We start from the raw sequence: 19,865 nt of genomic DNA, 5'->3' as shown, positions 1-19,865 counted from the left end.
AATGCAATGTTGTTATATATCAAAACTAAGATTATTTAAAACTCAGCTAATTTTGCTGTAAACCACATATATGACCATTGGAACAAAGGGATAAAAGGATCAATCTTAAATTTGATCAGATCAGATAAATAAATAAGTGAATATTGTTAAAAAAACATCAAGATGAGAAACAATTTTACTTGAATTTGACAAAAGATGACAAACGAACAAAGTAAAGCAAAATGCTGTGGTGCAGCCAGTGAAACCACTGAGGGAAGGAGTGGAGAAGAACTCTGAGTCCCAGTTGGTTAAAGTTTAATGAATGTCAATGGCATCTGAAGCACCAGCAATTCACTGCAGCTAACGTTTTGAATACTGTTCATCTTCACTTTGTTGTTTTTTAAGTGTGAAAAGCTCAGTGACAGCGACACAAGCAGCAGGTTCTGTGGAGATATTGATTGAACTCTGCATCGGCTGTCAGACCACCACTCAGTTAGTGTCTGTAACACCTAGAAAACAATGCATATATTTACACCTGGTCATTGTAGATCTTTGACTGTACATCTAAATGACCACACCCTGGAGTCACCACATTATGTGTCTAATTTTTGCTCGGAGGAATTTGTGTTTTTCAAAGTCCCCTCACCTAATTAGATCTCAGGGCATTAATATCACAATCGCACATGCTAATGGTGGCGTTCAGTCATGCTTTACACATCGCTAATGGCCTGTTTGTGAATTTCCTTCTGGCTCAATAATTACTGGGACCATATTGATTCCAACTAATTAATGTTTCCTGTCAAAAGTCAACACACACTTTAGTGAGCTGAACGTGCCGCACGCTATTTTTCGCCACGCTAGTGACAGTGCCGCTCCACCACTTTGGTCCAGTCTGGATCCTAAAGACTTTAATGATCCTCTAACTTTTGCTCCAGTGGTTATTGCCGTTTTGATTGTTATAAACAACAGTGGAAGCTAATTAGGATCAAACATGGCGGGTAAATTGGCAGCCTCACAATATTTGAGGCTATTTATTGTCTGTTTAAATGCTCACAAAATTGTAATATTGTTTGTTTCCGTGGAGACATGGTTACATTTTGTGGCATATTTCCTACAGATTTCTACTGTTTTACTCTTGTTCGTTTATTTAGACCAGAAGAAATTCAACAGAGTGTTAAAACAATTCTGGGATTTACTGGATCCCGCTCCGCTCTCTGTCTGGTCTGATACAGGAACTTAAGAAAAAATGAGAATGTCAACGAGTTCGCTGCATCAACTGTTGGGGACACAATCAAAATCATTTGTTACAGATTTAAAGATATCGTTTACTTTCAGGCGAATAACTGCAAAACAAGTACGCCTCTACTTAAACACAATTACACCTAAATAATAGAGCTGCCCATGCTGTGTCCGCCTCGATGTGATAATACATCATCTAGGATTTATTCGGTGCAGGGATGTAATGAAGTATTGACGGTATGATTGCCGGCTGGGATTATTGATAAGCCGCAGTCCACGTCAATAACACAATTACAAATAAGCGCTGGGATATCAGTGCTGTAAACATGTATGCAAAGACTGATGATGATATGAAGCATCATCAAATTAAAATTTAGGATTTTTGTCAAGCTAGTTAGGATAAAATAAAAGACCAGTGTTTTTAAAGTATGTGTGGCTGGAGAGATTTCCCCCCTCGTAAAGAGACTCCCTGTAAAATGTAATAAAAACTCTATTCGATATCCTTTAAGACCTTGGCGTCAGATAGAATGAGTAATTTGCAGGACCTGAAACAGAAGAACAGGTTGTTGTAATGACACACATAGATGTGGGAGTAAATGAGGAGGATTATTCATTCATTCACTCATTTTGTGTGTTTACGTCAAGGCAGACCACACATGAGTCATTTCAGCTTCTTCATTTGACTAATATGCCATAAATGTGCCTGTTGCGGTGCAGAGGGTTCGCACTTCTTATCAACACATTGTATTTTCTTTGGCAAACGTGTAGAATACATCTCTGCTGCGGCCATGACACACGACCACAGAAATCAAATGCCGAATAACACAGATGACTGTGCTTTCAGGGAAGGAGGTCATTTTTGGCCTGATTACTATTCCACGGCAGATAAATCTGGTTTTCTATTGCCGCGCTCGACTATCTCAGCCATGCAGAATATTGTCCAGTGAGAGTGAAATCCCATAACTCTGTGTGTCGTGCTGGTCATTTGCTGTGGGTAGTGAATAATCAACCCTGGCCGTTTATGTCACCGACCAGTCTGTCAAGGTCACGACCCTCTGACTAGCTTCAATGACCAGCATTGCTTTTGATTTATCATGTTTTGTATTCGGAGGAGTGGTACAGCCATTTATCTTTTCTTCCCACAGTGCCTCAGAAAGAATGGATCGATAACATGTCGAGTAAATTTTAAATGTAATTGAAATGTTGTCTGTATTCATCAAACCTCTCCGATGAGGTCATCCAGTCCAGAATCTCTGCCCAGGTGCATTTGATGTATAAAACAAATCTCTCTAAAGATAATTTTTTCTCTGGTTTTCACCAAAGGAGGAAGACTTTAAATGCTACTGACAGGCAACTCTGTCAGTAGCATCTGTTTCATTATCATTATGAAAGTGGAACCTTTGAGTTCTGTTCCAGCAGGAAGAAAAAAACGTTCATTTATTGTTTGTCATGTTGGCATTTGACAGTTTAGCAAAGCCCTAGAACACCTTTCTTCTCAAGAGTATGGCTCACTTCATGTTTTTACATAAAGACACTAGTTTGTATTTAATTTCAGTGTTTATTTGATATTTATGGCTTTTATCGACATGTAACATTGCCCAGAAACCATATACGTTTGTGGGTTTAATGACAGAAGAGAGTCCTGGAGCACGTTGAGGGGTCGCAGGGGAAAGATTCAAAAAGATGAGTTGTTCTGAAATGTTTTGGATATAAAACAAAGATGCAATGACATAAGGAGCTGCAGTACTTTTTCATGGGAGTTACATTATAGATGTCCTACTGAGAAAATGAGGCATGTTGCCGGGGTTTATTTTTCACATTCCTGGAAAAATCATACTACACATTGAATACAGAATTAAACAGATTAAAGTAAAACAATTAATTTGTGAGCATGTTAAACAAAAACAGCTCGTATGAAACTTTTCAATTGCGTGGCATGCTTAATTTTTTGGAATCTGTAATCTCTGCTGTCTACAAACCTGTTCACCTCACCCGGCCCCTTAACTTGTGGGCTCTGTCAAACCTAGGTATTGTGGGTAATGGTGTTTATTAACTGTTGCTCATCTCAGAAATAGGAAATAAACTAAGACAATTAAAAGAAAATGTCCTCCCTGATCTAAATATATGAACTGAACCACTCCCTCATAAAAGGCTTACTTCCAAAGCTGTATTTTAAATTATTAATGTTACTAGAATAGTTATTACAAATGTCAGTGAGATTTTTATGTTTTCTGCCACTTCTGGGACAAAACCCCAAACTGATTTGAATTCCTGCCGAGGATCCTTCCACCCTTCCTTTTACTCAATAATACTAAATCCTATTTTACAACAATAAGAAAATCCTCAAATCCAGTGGTGGTTCGGGTGAGTTGCACCGAGACAATGTGGGTCACACATATCTGAGCTCTCAGACCTGACATTGACCCACAGTGTTGTACAGCCGACTCACCAGGATCTCCCGGGAGCTGTGGAGTTTATATCTTTTTTTTTCTTTCCGATCTTTATTCACTTCGACTCCAATTGGTCCTCCCAGACAGTGGAGGGATTAGTGCCATTAGCGTCTTCCGGATTACAAACAAACCGTCTTCCTGCGCCCTTCTTTAACCATAAAGTGCAGTTTCACCTCTCAATAAAAGACGGATAGAAAACTGTATATCATTTCCTGTGTAGAGAGGAGAGGAACTCTTACAGGAAATATACATTGTGGAAGCTAGCCGTGGATATTAGAACAGCTGCATTTGAATGGCTATACAACAAAACACTCATTCAACTAAAAACTAAATTCGAGCTTCCAGGAGGGGTGAACGCAGCCAAGCCAGCAGTTTCTGCTTCGGAGCGTTTTATTCTACAAATGATCAGAATAAGATTGGGATCAGAACAACACACGCCTGATGTAACCGCCTCGACCAGGACAACCTGACTCATTGTGAGAGAAACGCCGTCATTCTCCAGAGTGGTGGTACAAACCATTTTATCACCACTTTGTTAGATGACAATTTGTCACATAAATGCCCTCTGCTATTTTCAGAATATCTGAGAGACAATCGCTATGGATTCCGAGAATCTCTGACTCATGGCGGGTGACAAAGGTGGACGACCTTCTGGCATTTAATATCTGCACTCGTAACAAGGTCTTCTCAAACTGCGGCTTGGTAATAAGCAGTAGTAAACCAATAACCGTGCACTTCATCTGATTATATGCCTTTTACACACAATACTTCATTTGGAATCATCAACTGGCTCGATTTTCTGCAGAAATTAGGTCAGTAGTCAGCGCTCTCTGTAGAAATCCTCCAGTTTCTGTACTAGCGGGGGTTTCCACGCTGCTCCTGTTGAGAATGGCGCAACAAAATCTAGAACACGAGCCTCACAAATGGCAGCCGTACCTCTGTAAACCACATTAATTAGCCCTTTGGTGGTGGTCAACGTCATGATAAGCAGATTTGTGTGACATCAAAGCAGCAGTAATTACCCATGTGTTGAAATTCTAGTCACTAAATGGCTTATTTTCTCATAAATGCAGATATAAACTTAGCTCTCTGGACCTTTTAGGGCCTTTCTAGTCCTGCAAAGTGATACAGCCCCTAATTTAAATGTATAGCGTTGAAGCACCTGCTGGCAAATCTGGTATGGGCCCCAGAATTCCCAGTGTCACCTCTGCTGTGGACACAACTGACTAATCCGGTGCCAAACTTGCCGGCTGACTAGCTGGGTGTGTAGCTGGATGACTGACTCTCAGGCTGTCTGGCTACCTGCCTCGTTGTTTCTCCCCGACTGATGCATCCACATTTTTTCCCCCCCTTGATCAGCCGTCTTGCTTTTTGCCCATCTGTCTGTCTGTCTGCACCCCCCCTGCCATGTGAGTCTGACTGGCAGCACCGTGCTCTCTATCGATCATGTCAAGTAATTATGGTGAGGCAGAGAAGCCACGTAACCTAATAATCACTGGCAAAATCTACATGTGAGGAATCCTCTCGCTCCCATGTGTGTATAATTGCTGCAGGTAATTAGCAGGATGGGAAGATAAGAGAATCTGTGGTGACACCGAGAGGAAAAACAGAAAAGCCCCCATTGTAACACCCACCATCACGGCTACAGTACACACAGTACACACAAAGTACAGACACAGTACAGACACGCCGACTCTCTGCACCTCAGGACTGACACATTCATTAATGATAATAATGCAGCAGAGGACGTGGCAGTGAACTTGGATTTCTGGAAATGAGCGGAAAAAATGTTACTGCAGGAATAAAAGCCCATTCTGCATGAGGTGTCTCCAGAGGATAATAGTGCTGCTGAAGATAGTGGCGTTAATAATGGATGGGCCTATACACTGTAAAGCGGCTGGTTGCAATATGATTAGCCTGTACCAGAGTGAGTGGCCTATTTCCCCTGAATGACATGCACAGATAGTGGCCGCCTGTGCGCCCCCCCTCGCCTGGATTTCACGTTTACTGCTTGGATACACTGAGGAGGGTTTAGCTTTCCGTGCGTAAAAAAAACCCATTTTTAATCTAACGGTGGCTAATTAAAGAGGCTGCAAACATAACTGGGCCGGATGAAAGAGGAGAGAGGGGGGGGGGGATAATAAGATGCTGTTTATACAAGCTGCCCTTTGTGAGGGAAAGCAATGCATGCAAGGCTAGTGATGGCATGTTTAACCTACAGTCAAGGTGCTTCTTCTTGGGTCCGCTGACTTCGTGCGTCGTGGCCTTGCAGACGGCTTTGCTGATGGCAGACCCGGTCATGCTGTGCTGCGCGGCGGCGATCCGGTCCGTCAAAGACTGTCCCGACATGTTCCAGAGGAGGTGGAGGAGGAAGAGGAGGAGGAGGAGGAGGAGGAGGAGGAGGAGTGATGATGGTCGAGTCCGGCTGGGGGGGAAGCGGGGAGGACGATCAAAATGTCTTTAGCGGCAGGGAGGAGGGTAGTGCCCTCTGCGAGGATTGGGGGGGTGTCGGAGGAGGAGGACAGCGGAGAGAACACAGACCAGGATCCGGTGGGAGAATTCATGCGGCGGCCAAAATTCAACGTGAGACGGTCACATCCAGGGAAGCGATTTAAAATTCAGTCGAAGGCATGAGGAGGGTCCGGCTGCAGAAATCAAATGTAACCCCTGAATAAATCAATGTCCGATCTGGTGATCCTGCATATAAGACAATGTGGAGTCCCTGAAATAGCCGCTGGCAGAGGGTGAGGTGCCGGAGGATGCGCCCGAACGAGGGTTGAATCCGAAATAATCGCAGCCGACTACCGGTGACTATCATCAAATCTATGCGGCATCCCCTACGAGTGAAGCGTCATTTCTCACAGACGATTAAAAAAAAAAGCCAGTATTGTCCTTCCCCCCCCCCTTTCGTTTCTTCTTCTTCTTCCTCTTCTTCTTCACCCGGTTCCTCCTCTGAATGTGCGCACAGATCGCAGCGCAAACCCCCCAAGTCTGATCCTCACAGCTCCCCGCGCTGGTTGCACACAACCTCCGCCGGGTTTTTTTTTATTTTTTTCTTCTTTCTATCCGGTCCTTCTCATCTTCTTACAAAAGGGTGTATTTCTGTGTTCAGGTTGCCGATAGGCCGACACCGGGGTTTTTTTTTTTTTTTTCATCAGTCAAACTTGTGCGTAAAATGGCAGTACATGGAATCAGGTGACTGGGAAAGGAGGGCGATTGGGCCACTTCTCGGGTCCGGGGGAGGGCATCTTAAAGCAGAAGGCTGCCCCGGGTTTTCAAGGCGAAGGGGGGGGGGGGGGGGTGCATCAGCTGGTTCATCACCCCGCTGCAAACTCTCCCTGAGTACCTGCTGGCCAATGACATGTTGACACACTGAGGGTAATCCGTGTCATCGCAAGGTGCATTCATATCTGCCCCTTGATTATTAATGGAAATATACCGGGTTGTATGTGAAATGCAGGCAGGAGACAAATGAGAGGAGGAGGATTGTTTTTTCCCTTTTGCATTTAAAGAATATTGAAATGCAGATTTTTTGAAATGACGACAATTGTCCTGAGGTCGAAGTTTGAAACGTTTGAAATAAAGTCGAAATGTCGAGAATTTAGTCAAATGTCGAGCATAAAGTCAAAATTTCAAGAATAAAGGTGAAATGTTGAGAAAAAGAATGAAACGTTGAGAATAAAGTCGAAATGTCAAACATATATTTGAAATGTTGAGATTAAAGTCAAACTAAATCAGAAGATGATATTTTTTGGCATTTCAAATATTATTTTTAAATGTCGACATTAAAGTCAGAATGCCATGAATAACATCGAAAAGTTGTGAAAAATAAATTGAAATGTCCAATTTTTTTAATTAAATATCAAAAATATAGTCGAAATGTCAAGAATTAGGTCAAAATGTCGAGAATAAAGTCAAAAATGATTATCTCAGCATTTCTACTTCATTCTCAAAATGTAAAATGGTAAAAAAAAAAAATACCTTTACTCATTTTGATTCTCACAATGATCGATTATAGCACAGGCAAAATGGGAATGTGCCTGGGGCCCCAGAGACAATAGGGGCCCCTTGGCCTTAAGATTTATTTGATTGCATCACAAAATTCCCATGAGTGTGAATAACCACATATTTTACAAATATACAGATATATGTACTTTGAATATGTATGGTGCAGTGTTATATAACCACACATGCATTTTTATTGCATGGCGTCTGGATCCGCAGAGAACGCCGTTTCCAATGTGTTGCATTACAAGGCCGGGCTATTACACATCAAAGGGAGCGAAATAAAACATAAAGCAGATGCCTAATTTGAAAACATGGAATATGAAATGACACTCGAGGCCGACTCCACAAAGGCTGTGCTGTGGTCTCTGAGCGCCACAGATCAGGTTCTTGACTGGAAATGAAAAAGGAAGACGACGCCTCATACCGAGAAAACATTCAACAGTTTATCAGGTTTGCTGTAAAGTCATTTTAACAATGTTTACTTTCATTTTGGAATTTAGAGGACGACCACTGAGTGAAACCCATACAATGCTATATCATGAGAGGACTGAGCAGCGCTGGGAGAACCAAGAGACTTGGTGAAGGGCTTGATACTTCATCAGGGCTGTTCTAATTAAAGGAATTCTCAATTTGCTAATAGCGTTTAGCTTTTATCAGCTAATTACGTTGTTAATTTAATGGACATATCTGCTAAATTGCTTCTCCTCCGTTATCTCCACATGTTTGTTTCCGACTGTAAAGGAGTCCTGTGAGTTTTCTTCCTCTGCAGCGTGCAAAAACAGATTTTCCAGCCCATCAGTTTATGATCAGCGTGAATGAAAATGTCTTCACATATTTACAGGCCAGTTGTTAATGCACAGGATGCATGCTCTTTACTCAGGTGGTACAATACGTCTGTGATCTTCAGCAGATCGATACTATGACTTTTGTGGTGACAGACTGGGGGGCTAGTTAACTTTCTGAGTCCACACAACATACTTTTGCCCAAACCCTGCTGGGTTAATACCCAGAGGAACCGGTTAAGCCAAGATTAGGAACACGCCAAATAATTCAAAGCACGAGGGGAGCAAATATGCAAACTGGGGCACAGACTCAGAAGAGGAAGGGAGCACGGATTGGAAAAAATGTGTCAAGGCAAATTTGAAGCCCTGATTATGTCTCTTTGTGATCATGCTGCGTCACTTCGGGGGACGTTTTATCTGTCTGTTGTCGTTTTTTGCGTCTCTGTTTGTCATTTCTTATTCATCTTATGTAATTGTTGGGGAATCAATCACTTCATACAGACGTTTTGATATTAACAGTTATCTATCATCTTTTCCCTCAGGTAGAAGGCAATGATATTTCATGTTTGGGGGCTGCGCTGGGCCATGTGCTCCTCTCTGGATCATTTTACTTACTTGTGTAGACTGATGAGCAAAAAAAGGGGCATTGAGTTTTATCAATTTATAAATGAAGCTATAACGTAATGAATGTTCAAAAGGTAAAGGTAATAAAATCAGTGCAAGATGGCAGCGTTCATATCCAGAATATTTTGGCTTCATTTCTGGATAGCGGGTGTCGTCCGTCTTTACAAATTCAGCTTCTCATGACATCATCACTGCTGAAGTTATGATTAAACTGGTGAAAACATCTCAGGTGTTTGCTGAGTACAACCCTCACACTTTGATCTGTGTGTTTTAGTCCAGATAAACCCCACTCTACATGGTCAGACTTGTAGTTATGTCCTTGTTCGTGATTTTAAAGATTTAATTTCTCTCACCCTGACTTGATAAAGATGGCATTAAGGTGGGCTGAGGTAAAGGTCAAAGAAAACAAGAAGGCTGAATATTTCTGTGTGCACACCACAGATCAAAATGTCAAAATGTGGATTTTTCTTTTTTGTCCAAGTTATGTAAGAGCTACAGAAACAACATCACCGGGAGCTGTCACTTCAGCCAAATGTCAGAGTCGCAGTGTCAGATATGGTCAAAGCAAGAAAAGAAGGATGCGGAAACTGAGCATATCAAACACAATGTGTACTAGAATTTATTCTACCAATGTAGTGATTTATTAAACATTAGGATATATAGCCTATTTATAATATTATATAAATATAAATGAAATAAGACTCTGTAAAATTCTGTGGTGGAAAAGGAAGGCAAACAAATAGTTTTTTTTTCCATGGCTGTGAAATATACGTTTTGGTTTATGACAAAAATATAAAGAATATAAAGTTGAGTATTTCCAATAGTTCCAACACAATATTAAATAACAACACATTTTTTAGAATATTTTGGAAAAAATGTCAGTAATTTCTTGAACACCCATTCTTTTGTGTGACAGATAACACATTGGCTTGCAGAGTGAACACAGTCCCTGAGCTGAACCCATCTCTGTGGCCGTGGCCTCACAGCTGTTAACTCCTTGGTTTGGGCGGAAACTCGTCACCATTTCGAACAGGACGAGCATTTGAGGTGATCCTTTGTGGCGTTGGCGTATCCGGACAGGACGAGGGAGCCGGGGTCTCGCTCTATCATCGTACTCTCCTCAATGTCCAGGATGTGCTTGATCAAGCAGCGGGCCGCCTCCTCGATGTTTGTGTTTTCCTGTGACAGGAAAAAAAAAAACACATGTAAAAAGATCATGTACTTTTTTGTTACTATAGTGGGCAACTAAATTGAGCTCATCAGTCCAGTGTTTTAGTCCAAACTGTTGCCTCTACACTCTCCACTCGCTTTAATTCAGGAACACAGACCCCAAATGATTTAAAGGATTTGCAATTATAAATGTATTTACCAGAAGCACATCATGTCTTCTGAAAAAAGTCCCATTATCCACAAGCTCCTGGTCATTTTAGACCAAGTGAAGCTGTTGCACCAATGATTTATTGCTTCAGAATCATATATTCTAAGAGGATCATTGAGTTATTTCCTTTTCCAAAAGTATTTTAGCTTTAACACCAGAACATCAGAGAATTGATGGTTTATCTTAGTTTCTTATCTTAGTATTACAGGATTTCTCTGCTCTATGAGAATCCAAAAACGTTCACACGTACTGTAGCTCCGATAATAAAACTGTTCTTTTTTTCTGTGGTTATTTTTGGTCATTTCTTCTTTCTTTTTTTCATTTGGACACTGCCCACAAAACTAATTAGAAGCCGGGATGTCACACACTGTTCTGTATGCTAATCTGTCTGACCTGTGTGCTGAGCTCTCTCATGTTCACCAACCAACGCTGCCGTCTCTGACTTGCACTCTGGTGCGTAACTCATTAGACAGGTCCCACACGAGAGGGAAAGAAACGGAGGAATAATTCACACCAGACTGCAGAAGCTCCTCTAGTTCTCAAATAGTGTTCTCTTGCTTTTAGTGTCAGCAGTGAAAAACCCCACAGGCAAGTGTTTTAGTCCACAAAACACTTTAGGAGTCTCAGGGGTAAACAGTGTTAGAGCAGAATCCAATACAAGTGAAGTCAATGGTGACCAAAGCTTCAGACGTAATAAAACAACAGAAAAAACATAACATGCCTCCATACTGCTCGTGTGGTGTCATCCAAGTGTCCGCAAGCACCGACGTTCATATCCGACTCGAAACGAGGTCATTTACATCGTGTTTTTAGCCTTAAAGTCCACTGATATCTTCTGAGGAGGTGCGTTTAGGGACCATCGGACATGCTAACGTCCGCCAGCTTAGCCACTTCTGGTGGACTTTTAGGGCTTAGTGGTGAGTAGATAATGAGTGAATTTTCCTTTCTGGGTGAACTATCCCTTTTAGGCACTTAACATAATAAGGTCGAGCCCGTACAATATTAAAGAGAAACCCAACAAATCTATTATATCAAAGTCAATGCAAAATATCACTATGGCATTGATTTAACTCTGAATTTCTTTCCCTTGTGATTTGACTTTTTGGAACAAGTCAAAACACCTGGACAGAAATTCAGCTGCAGTAACTGACACCTGTTCCCTCTCCCCTCAGTAACTACCTCCTTGGTCCCACGTCTCCCCTCAGTAACTGCCTTCTATGTCAGACATCTCCCCTCAGTAACTGCCTCCTACGTCCCACATCTCCCCTCAGTAACTACCTCCTTGGTCACACATCTCCCCTCTCCCCTCATTATCTGCCTCCTACGTCCCACGTCTCCCCTCAGTAACTACCTCCTTGGTCACACATCTCCCCTCAGTAACTACCTTCTACGTCTCCCCTCTCCCCTCAGTAACTACCTCCTTGGTCACACATCTCCCCTCTCCCCTCAGTAACTGCCTCATATGTCCCACGTCTCCCCTCTTGTACCTTTGCAGAGGTCTCGAACCAGCTGACGAAGCCATTTTCCCTGCAGAAGGAGTCGAGTTTGGGCTGCTGGGAACCCAGCTGGTCGGACTTGTTGGCCAGGAGCACAGCGGGAACTGGCCTCCCATTGTTTAGAGTCACCTTATGAAAGAAGAGAGATGGGTTACGTGATGGTTGTGGAAAAGTGCAACTTCCTTACAGGCCAAAGGTTTAACCATTAAATGTATGTAAATGACCCTTGTCTTATCTATCTTTACTTGAAGGGATTTGTGTCATTGTACGCTTAGAAAATGAAATAAATAATTGTTTGACTTATTCAACAGGAACATTGGTCCCTAATTGTGCTGAATTTCCAGTTTCAGAAAGGTAAACCTTCAGTAACTTGGAGGCAGCACGCAGAGCCAAGATGTGAAATCAACATTGACGTGTTATTTGCTTTCGCTGCAGCTATAGCAACACCGCCATGAGAGCTACAGTGATTCACAGAGGTGAACTATATTCCTCTAAATTCTTAATATGAATCATAAATAACTAGAGTTGCATTCAGTAGAGTGCATGCCTCTGCCAAGGCCAAACAAACCAACACAAGAGACACAGTGAAATTATAACCTCCTCTGCAAACACTTCTCAATCTTAATAAAAAACTTCAGGTCATCCAAATTACCAATAAATAAATAAACAAAATAAGAATCAAAAATAGATTTAGTTGGCACAGCATTAACATCTCTCTTTTCAGAAACAGAGGAATTGTTCATCAATCTGTACCAGATCCCCCTCAGCATTACCAAAAGTACTATAATTGTCATATTTGTACTTAAATTTTTCCCTCTGTACAATATACAATCAGAAATTCGGAAATTCTGACGACATATGATACTTTCACCATTTAGTGACAGTATTAAGAGATATACAAATCACTGTAGTAAAATATGGATCCTACGTCTGTGTTGCATGTGGCTAGATTTTCATTTGTCGAATAACCGCTCGTCTAAACTTGTGCTTTATGAAAGTATTGTTTATCGCAAACGGAAATGATGATTTTAAACACATTGGAATCCAGGAATTAAGCAAAACTAATTCTCTTTCATTTTTCCAAGGTTTGTATGAGGGGAGGCTCAGATTCAATTCAAGGGCTGCATCCTTCGATGGCTGCATTTGAAGATTGATTGCATCACATCTATAGTCTGTCCCTTTTCAAAGGCTCCTTCAAACGTGGCAGAGAAATCTGGCCTTCAATTCCAGAGCAACAAAAGATCCAACAAGTGGAACCCCTTTCAGTCCGTCCAGGATTCATTGTGATGACAAAGGTAACAAGCTATGTATGAAAGTGCAGCCGGCAAGGGGCGGACAAGCTGGTGACACAAATAGAAAATCGGCCAAATCTGCCGTCTCATTTCGGTTCTGAATTTGCAGTCTACTAAGACGGAGGAGTAAATGAAGATGTGGCCTTTGTAGACTGAGTCCTTGGGATGCAGCCCGTGAATGGGACTAAACTGTAAAGTGGATGATGCATCACCAACTGCTTTCAATGCCAGTGCTTGAAGAAAAACATTTCTACTGTGCTTTCCTTTTCAGTAGAACTAAATCTTATACAACCATGAACATTATGCTTGCTTTGAACATAACCTTGACATGAATTGTTGTAGTGTGTGGTCGTGGCCCAGCATGTGCAGGTATGTTCATTATGGTTTTTATTTACACCTTTAAAAAAGGTGCAGAGAGACAAGGAGAGTTTGAGTCTCTCTGCCAGATGTGGACCACCGGTGGGTCGACTTCTTTGTGGAGCTCACGGAGCTGTGATCTGACCTTTGAGTCCAGGTCGTCTTTCCACTTCAGCACAGCTTCGAACGTAGAGGCCCTCGATACGTCAAACACCACAAGTGCTCCCACCGCCTCCCGGTAATAGACACGAGTCATGTTCCCGTACCGCTCCTGTCCTGGGAGGCATCACACACACACACACACACACACACACACACACACACACACACACACACACACACACACACACACACACACACACACACACACACACACACACACACACACACACACACAAGTAATGCTGGATGTGAAGCTACCTTAAAGTTCCAGAAAATGAAATCAACTCAGCACACGTTCATTACTGACAGGTATAAGAGTAGGTGTGTGTGTGTGTATATTCTACATTAGTCGCTGTCATGTGAGTGATATTATGACCATGGGGTCAATTGAGTCACGGCCAGCCACAAGATCTACATTCCTCAACTAGACACGAAAATGACAGGGAGGGACCAGTGCACGAGTCCACTGTCACACTCTTTCACTGGGAGTTCACGTCGCTCACTTCATCTTCTCACATTTAGCTTGTGTTAGAGGCTCAATTCCATTTATCCTGTACTGTTTCCAGATGCTGAGGTGATTGCACTGGAAATCACTTTCAAGACAACACAACTTTCAGGGATTTGCATGATAAACTGAGACATCTACCGGCACTGTCCAGTTAGTACTTATGTTATTAAGTTACATGTGCTCCCTCTCCTAAAAAGGCTCTTAAACCCATATAGAAGTAGCTTTTACATCTGACCTGTTTTAAAAGCTGCTGAAGCACAAACACACCCACACATGTGTTTGCACAGCTGTCCTTTATGACTTTGCATTGACTTTCATTCATTGTGGACACCCTAACCAAAACCTTATTTCTAACCTTAACCATGACTAATTCAGGCCTACGCCTAACTTTAGCCAGGACCTCAGAAATGAGGTTTAGCCTCATTAGGATCAAGCTTGAGGTCAGTGTTTATGCTGGAAATGAGTACACACACACACACACACACACACACACACACACACACACACACACACACACACAGTTGTAACAGTCACCTGATGTGTAATAAACCTGTGACAAAGTGTGACCGACCTGCTATGTCCCACAGCTGCAGCCGGATCACTGTGTCGTGGTCCCACTGCAGCACCTTCAGGGCAAAGTCCACCCCGATGGTGGCTCTGTAGTGCTGGGAGAAGATCTGATGGACGTACCGCTTGATGATGGACGTCTTCCCGACCCCCAGGTCCCCAATGACCAACACTTTGAACAACAGCTCCTGCTGCATGGCTGCAGCCCTGCAGGAAGAACAGCCTCCTCAGTATAATGAAGAAAACTTAGTTACTGAGTCCAAAAAAAACACGACTGAACTAGTTAAAGTAAAGTCCTTGAAAGTAGAAAAATATTATAAATAGGACATTTCCTTTCTTCTAAAATATAATGCAGTGATCTCTGAAGTCCTCCTCTCTTCTCAGTCTGAAGCAGTTCACTCTGCAAGCAACTTCAATACAGCTGTTCATAGCAGCTGGTGCGTTCAAGTACTCATCGTAAACAAGAGATTCAGGCAGAAAGATGTTCTCAGGACCTATACCACAAACAGTTACAGTCCAGTATTCAAAAATGAACTAAAGTAAAAATATTCTTTATGTTAAATTTACTACCCTGTTGTATATCACACAATGACACAATTATTACATATACATTGATGTGTAATCAGTATTTAACTATCAAATTTGTTGGAGGCTGCGCTTATCAAACCATTAACTTTAAATATGGTTGGAATTAGATTATAATAGTTTGGTTACCAGTTAATGATCAAGGATGAAGCATATTCTTATTACAAATAAAAAAATATAAAATTAGAACACACTACGATCTGCAACCTGTGGAAAATACATGAAAAGCATTGAAATATCAATAAGCATTAAATCACAAATTATTCAAAGGCCAATGAAAATAAAATATTAAAATCACATAAAATTATTTGAAATTCGTCATCTCTAATGTCTAAACTTTAAATACTAAGGCTAAAACAAAATATCATATTGTAATCTTCATATTTAGAGGCTGAACAGTATTTTTCTATACATAAAATCTTCAATTGTGACACAGCTGTCTGGTATGTACTAAGACATCCAAGAAGAAGTATGAAGTTGAAACATTCAAGTAAAGTACAATTACCTCAAAACTGTACTTTATTACTGCACTTGAATAAATGTATTTGGTTATTTTCCAGCACTGATTCGACTGCTCTATTAGGCCTTAAATATTTTTTTCACCATTGGGTTGCCATTTAATCACAAACGTATTTCAAATAATTGTATGTTTAGATCCATAAAAGCTGTCAAGTTGTGACTTTTAATTTCTTTTATTTGACCGACCCCTGACTGTAATTCAGAGTGAATGTAATACACCAAAAGGTGTCAGTTTTTTGTAGCCTATATTAGTGCACAGCACTGTATGTTTTTTCTTTTATGAATGTTGGATGAACTTTAAGACATTAACACTAATACCAACATTAATTTTCATTTTCAAACATTTCAATTCAATGTTATTTCTATGGGACCAAATCACAACATATGTTCACCAAGGTTCTTTAAGGTCGAGCAATACAATAGTATACAGTAGATATTCTTAAGATAATTTTTTTTTATTAAAATCTAAAGTTGTTTGTCAAATAATAATGTAAAATAGAATGAGTATTTTTTTTTACTGCATTTACATTTGTTTTTATCCTTTTATCTAGAATTCATTGTTTGTTTCTTTAAAGTTTGAGGTTAGAGGAGCTTGGTTGTTGCCTGCTACTGGTTAAATAAAGCTAAGAACAAAATATTTTTTTTAAATGACAGCAACAAAGAAAACTGTCTGTCATCTCACGCATCAAAACTAAACCCATGTTCATGTGTTTTTGTTCCCACAGTCTGTGAAGGCCTCACTGTGAGCTCTGCTGATGCTGCTGCGCCTCTGTGTGTACAGTTACGGTAATGGTGCTGATGAGGGCGAGGGGGAGATGTGTGATGCTGCTGTTTGTGTCCTGCTGCCATTTCATCAGCACATCTTCACGGACACAGCAGCCGCTCTGCTTCCTTTAACCATCACCACCACACAGCCGGACGATTCCACCTTAAAATACTGACGACAGACGAGAGGGACGTTTATAAATATGATGTAATTTATGAAGCAGCCAGTCCGGACCATCATCTCCTGAAAACACAACCATCGCTATGGGGTTTGTTTTTTACACATACTGAGCCGATAACTTTACGGTAAGTCATCACCTGCTGTTTTTATTATTATGAATTATTCAAGTAAATAATAAACTCATAAACTGACATTAGACTAACAGGGCAGGGCCTCATGATTTGCTGTAAACTTATATGTTGTTATGGCTGCAGCTGGAGGCCTTCTGTGAATCTCATATCGAACCACTTTTCTACCTTCAGGGCCTCATTTGCTTTTTAGCAACCTGTCTGCGAGCCACCTGGGGGATGACTGTGGCAGTGTGTTTACTGAGTAGTAGAGGAGTGGCCTCCCTCCTCCTCCCGTCCGTCCCCTCAGATTAGATCACTACTGTGAATCACATGCACACGGCTGAGATGAGCTGAGCCTGTTATTCTCTTCCTGTGATAATCTCAGTATCATAACATGTGGTCAACACAGTCTGTGGATTAACTGCACATTGATCTGTGAGTCATCCGAAAAAGAAAATGGGGATTAAACACATCCCTTTTTCCTTGTTGGTTTAACTCTGAGTAGAAGCTTTAAAGTGAGTTAAATCAGAGCTGATTTAATTCATATGTTTCAATTTTCTATACTTTTTGGTCTTATAATAATGTTTGACTGTGTCACAATCATTACTTTAATATTTAACAATGACATGGACACATGGTTTCCTGCTGTTTCATGTACGTAAAAAGACCTACAAATAAAACAGTATATTTTTTCACAGCTTAATATTGTGACAAAGGGAAAACTGCAGTTAAAGGTGAAGACCATGTTTACGTTGTATATTTCGTCAAGGCCATTTCTGCAGTGATTTTTTTCTGAAAATCTGATCCTTTATATTATGGTAAACTTTACATCCATTCAACATTTTGATGCCCCAGTATGAAAAATATAGTAACTGAGTGATTATTTCTGAATTTTGCTACAGATCTTATTTCCCATGAGACATGGAGACGATATGGCTTTATCAGTTTCGCCTGATCGTCATCGGAGACTCCACAGTCGGCAAGTCGTGTCTGATCCGCAGGTTCACCGAGGGCCGCTTCGCCCAGGTGTCAGACCCCACTGTGGGGGTGGACTTCTTCTCCCGGCTGGTGGAGATCGAGCCGGGCAAACGGATCAAACTTCAGATCTGGGACACTGCCGGACAGGAGAGGTTCAGGTAAAGATGAAACTCTAAACACTAAACTGCATCGTGACCTATAAACTAAACTCGCATAGCTCTCTGCTGCTCTTCACCTTATTTATTTATTGGTAGTTGTTTTTTTCTTACAAAACTATCTATCTATCTATCTATCTATCCATAGTATCTATCTATCTATCTATATATCTATCTATCTATCTATCTATCTATCTATCTATCTATCTATCTATCTATCTATCTATCTATTAATTCATTTATTCCTCCAGGTCTATCACCAGAGCCTACTACCGCAATTCAGTGGGTGGTCTCTTGCTCTTTGACATCACAAACCGCAGATCCTTCCAAAATGTCCACAGCTGGCTGGAGGAGGCTCAGAGCCACGTGCAGCCTCACAGCATCGTCTTCCTGCTGGTGGGTCACAAGTGTGACCTGGAGGCCCAGCGTCAGGTCACCCGGCAGGAGGCGGAGAAGCTGGCAGCAGCCTTCGGGCTGTGCTACGTGGAGACGTCAGCGCGGGACGCCATCAACGTGGAGAAGGTGACACATGCACCTCTAACTCACCACTGGATCAGATGTCACAGGTTTTCTACACAAGAAAGAAGGAGATTTGTATTATTTGAATTCAATGCAACATAAACTAAAACAACTTTAACAGTCAAGGATAAAGGCCAAACAAATAGTTCTGTAGTGCAACAATCAACCATTTTAATCATCAGTGAATTAATCTGCTGATTATTCTCATTTAAATTCTCATTTAATTATTAGTTTAATGAAATATCAAAAAATATCAAAAGAAAAAAGTCATTTCAAAAATCTGCTTTAAAAACATATTTATATATTGGAAATGTTATCAATTCATTGTCTTGTCAATTGACTCCTCGTCTCAGCTCCACGTGTTTGTATTGATGAATTATCCAGGTGTCATTTTGCTTCTGGTCTTTACTTCAGGCCTTCGTGGATCTGACGAGGGACATCTTTGACCTGGTGCGGAGCGGGGACATCAAGATCCAGGACGGCTGGGAGGGCGTCAAGAGCGGCATCGTTCCCAACACCGTCCACTCCTCTGAGGAGGTCACCAAACGCAGCCGGCAGTGCCTCTGCTGATCTACCTGGCTGCAGCATGAGGGGGTGACGGGGGGGGTGAATACTTCATGTGGGCAGTGTCAACATGTTCCTTCTACACACAAGACATCGTTTTGACTGTCAGTGCCTGTTTGTGGCGAACGTGGGACCTTTTTTTGATCCTCCGAACAGGTGGAGAAGCACAGGAGACATCCTCCGCCCCCTCACTGATCTGTGTGCATATGTGTGTGTGTGTGTGTGTGGGGGGGGGGGGGGGGGGGACATTACGTCACTTTTAAACCTTAAAATAGCAGCTTCAAAATGAGTTTGATGGTTCACTGACTTTTAAATATGGAGAATTGAGCCTCTTTCATTCTCACTCCTAATCTTGTCTGTTCCTGCTCAATGTAACTTTGGCGAGTGGGTACGACTTCCTGTGAGAAGCGTGGAACTGGCTGATAGCTGCAGCTTTAATTACAGGAATCAGATACAGCAAGTTCAACTGTGAGCCTGAACTGTAGATTGGTTAAAAAGACATAAGGCTCGTTTATGCTCAATGTTAGGTACGTATACGGAAACGTAAAGAGCCTTCTCTCCGTAATCTGCGTTCATTTGGTCTGTATTTATGCGCGTCTTTTGAAAGTGTACGAAACAGACGACAGAGAAGTACCACCGGGAATCCT

General features: G+C 41.5%; 3 protein-coding genes across 6 annotated transcripts in view; 1 reads left to right on the top strand and 2 right to left on the bottom strand.

The window, feature by feature from the left end:
- LOC117773892 (phosphatidylinositol-binding clathrin assembly protein-like) overlaps positions 1–6,825 on the bottom strand; it is a 25,844-nt gene extending 19,019 nt beyond the window's left edge. For 2 of the 4 annotated variants that reach the window (XM_034605721.1, XM_034605724.1), the window contains exon 1: positions 5,888–6,825. In XM_034605721.1, coding sequence (XP_034461612.1) covers positions 5,888–6,017 — 130 coding nt within the window. In that variant the 5' untranslated portion in view covers positions 6,018–6,825. The remainder of the gene's footprint in view (positions 1–5,887) is intronic. The other 2 variants (XM_034605722.1, XM_034605725.1) reach the window with 1 other exon arrangement.
- Positions 3,161–16,814, bottom strand: LOC117773903 (ras-related protein Rab-38-like). The gene is made up of 6 exons (XM_034605743.1): positions 16,688–16,814; positions 14,847–15,049; positions 13,751–13,881; positions 11,948–12,085; positions 10,027–10,261; positions 3,161–3,173 (listed from the first exon to the last, which is right to left on the bottom strand). Exons 1-5 carry the CDS (start codon positions 16,798–16,800, stop codon positions 10,100–10,102), a joined length of 747 nt encoding a protein of 248 aa, XP_034461634.1. The 5' UTR covers positions 16,801–16,814; the 3' UTR covers positions 3,161–3,173; positions 10,027–10,099.
- On the top strand, positions 16,763–19,865 carry LOC117773904 (ras-related protein Rab-39B-like). The gene is made up of 4 exons (XM_034605745.1): positions 16,763–17,017; positions 17,905–18,138; positions 18,387–18,657; positions 19,069–19,865. The coding sequence occupies exons 2-4, from the start codon at positions 17,924–17,926 to the stop codon at positions 19,222–19,224; spliced, it is 642 nt and encodes a 213-aa protein (XP_034461636.1). The 5' UTR covers positions 16,763–17,017; positions 17,905–17,923; the 3' UTR covers positions 19,225–19,865.

The sequence above is a fragment of the Hippoglossus hippoglossus genome, chromosome 14 (genome assembly GCF_009819705.1).
Source record: "Hippoglossus hippoglossus isolate fHipHip1 chromosome 14, fHipHip1.pri, whole genome shotgun sequence".
In the NCBI taxonomy this organism is placed as follows: Eukaryota; Metazoa; Chordata; class Actinopteri; order Pleuronectiformes; family Pleuronectidae; genus Hippoglossus; species Hippoglossus hippoglossus.
The sequence above is the reverse complement of the archived record's forward strand: the minus strand, read 5'-3'. Positions and strand labels throughout refer to the sequence as shown.

What these genes read in the sequence shown, in the direction of transcription:
- LOC117773904 (XM_034605745.1), top strand. Translation starts at nt 17,924, where the DNA reads ATGGAGACGATATGGCTTTATCAGTTTCGCCTGATCGTCATCGGAGAC. An exon ending in GCCGGACAGGAGAGGTTCAG is followed by an intron (nt 18,139 to 18,386) that starts GTAAAGATGAAA and finishes TTATTCCTCCAG; the next exon opens with GTCTATCACCAGAGCCTACT. An exon ending in ACGCCATCAACGTGGAGAAG is followed by an intron (nt 18,658 to 19,068) that starts GTGACACATGCA and finishes TCTTTACTTCAG; the next exon opens with GCCTTCGTGGATCTGACGAG.
- LOC117773903 (XM_034605743.1), bottom strand. Translation starts at nt 16,800, where the DNA reads ATGAAATGGCAGCAGGACACAAACAGCAGCATCACACATCTCCCCCTC. An exon ending in CAGCATCAGCAGAGCTCACA is followed by an intron (nt 15,050 to 16,687) that starts GTGAGGCCTTCA and finishes TTCTTCCTGCAG; the next exon opens with GGCTGCAGCCATGCAGCAGG. An exon ending in AAGACGACCTGGACTCAAAG is followed by an intron (nt 12,086 to 13,750) that starts GTCAGATCACAG and finishes TTCTTTCATAAG; the next exon opens with GTGACTCTAAACAATGGGAG.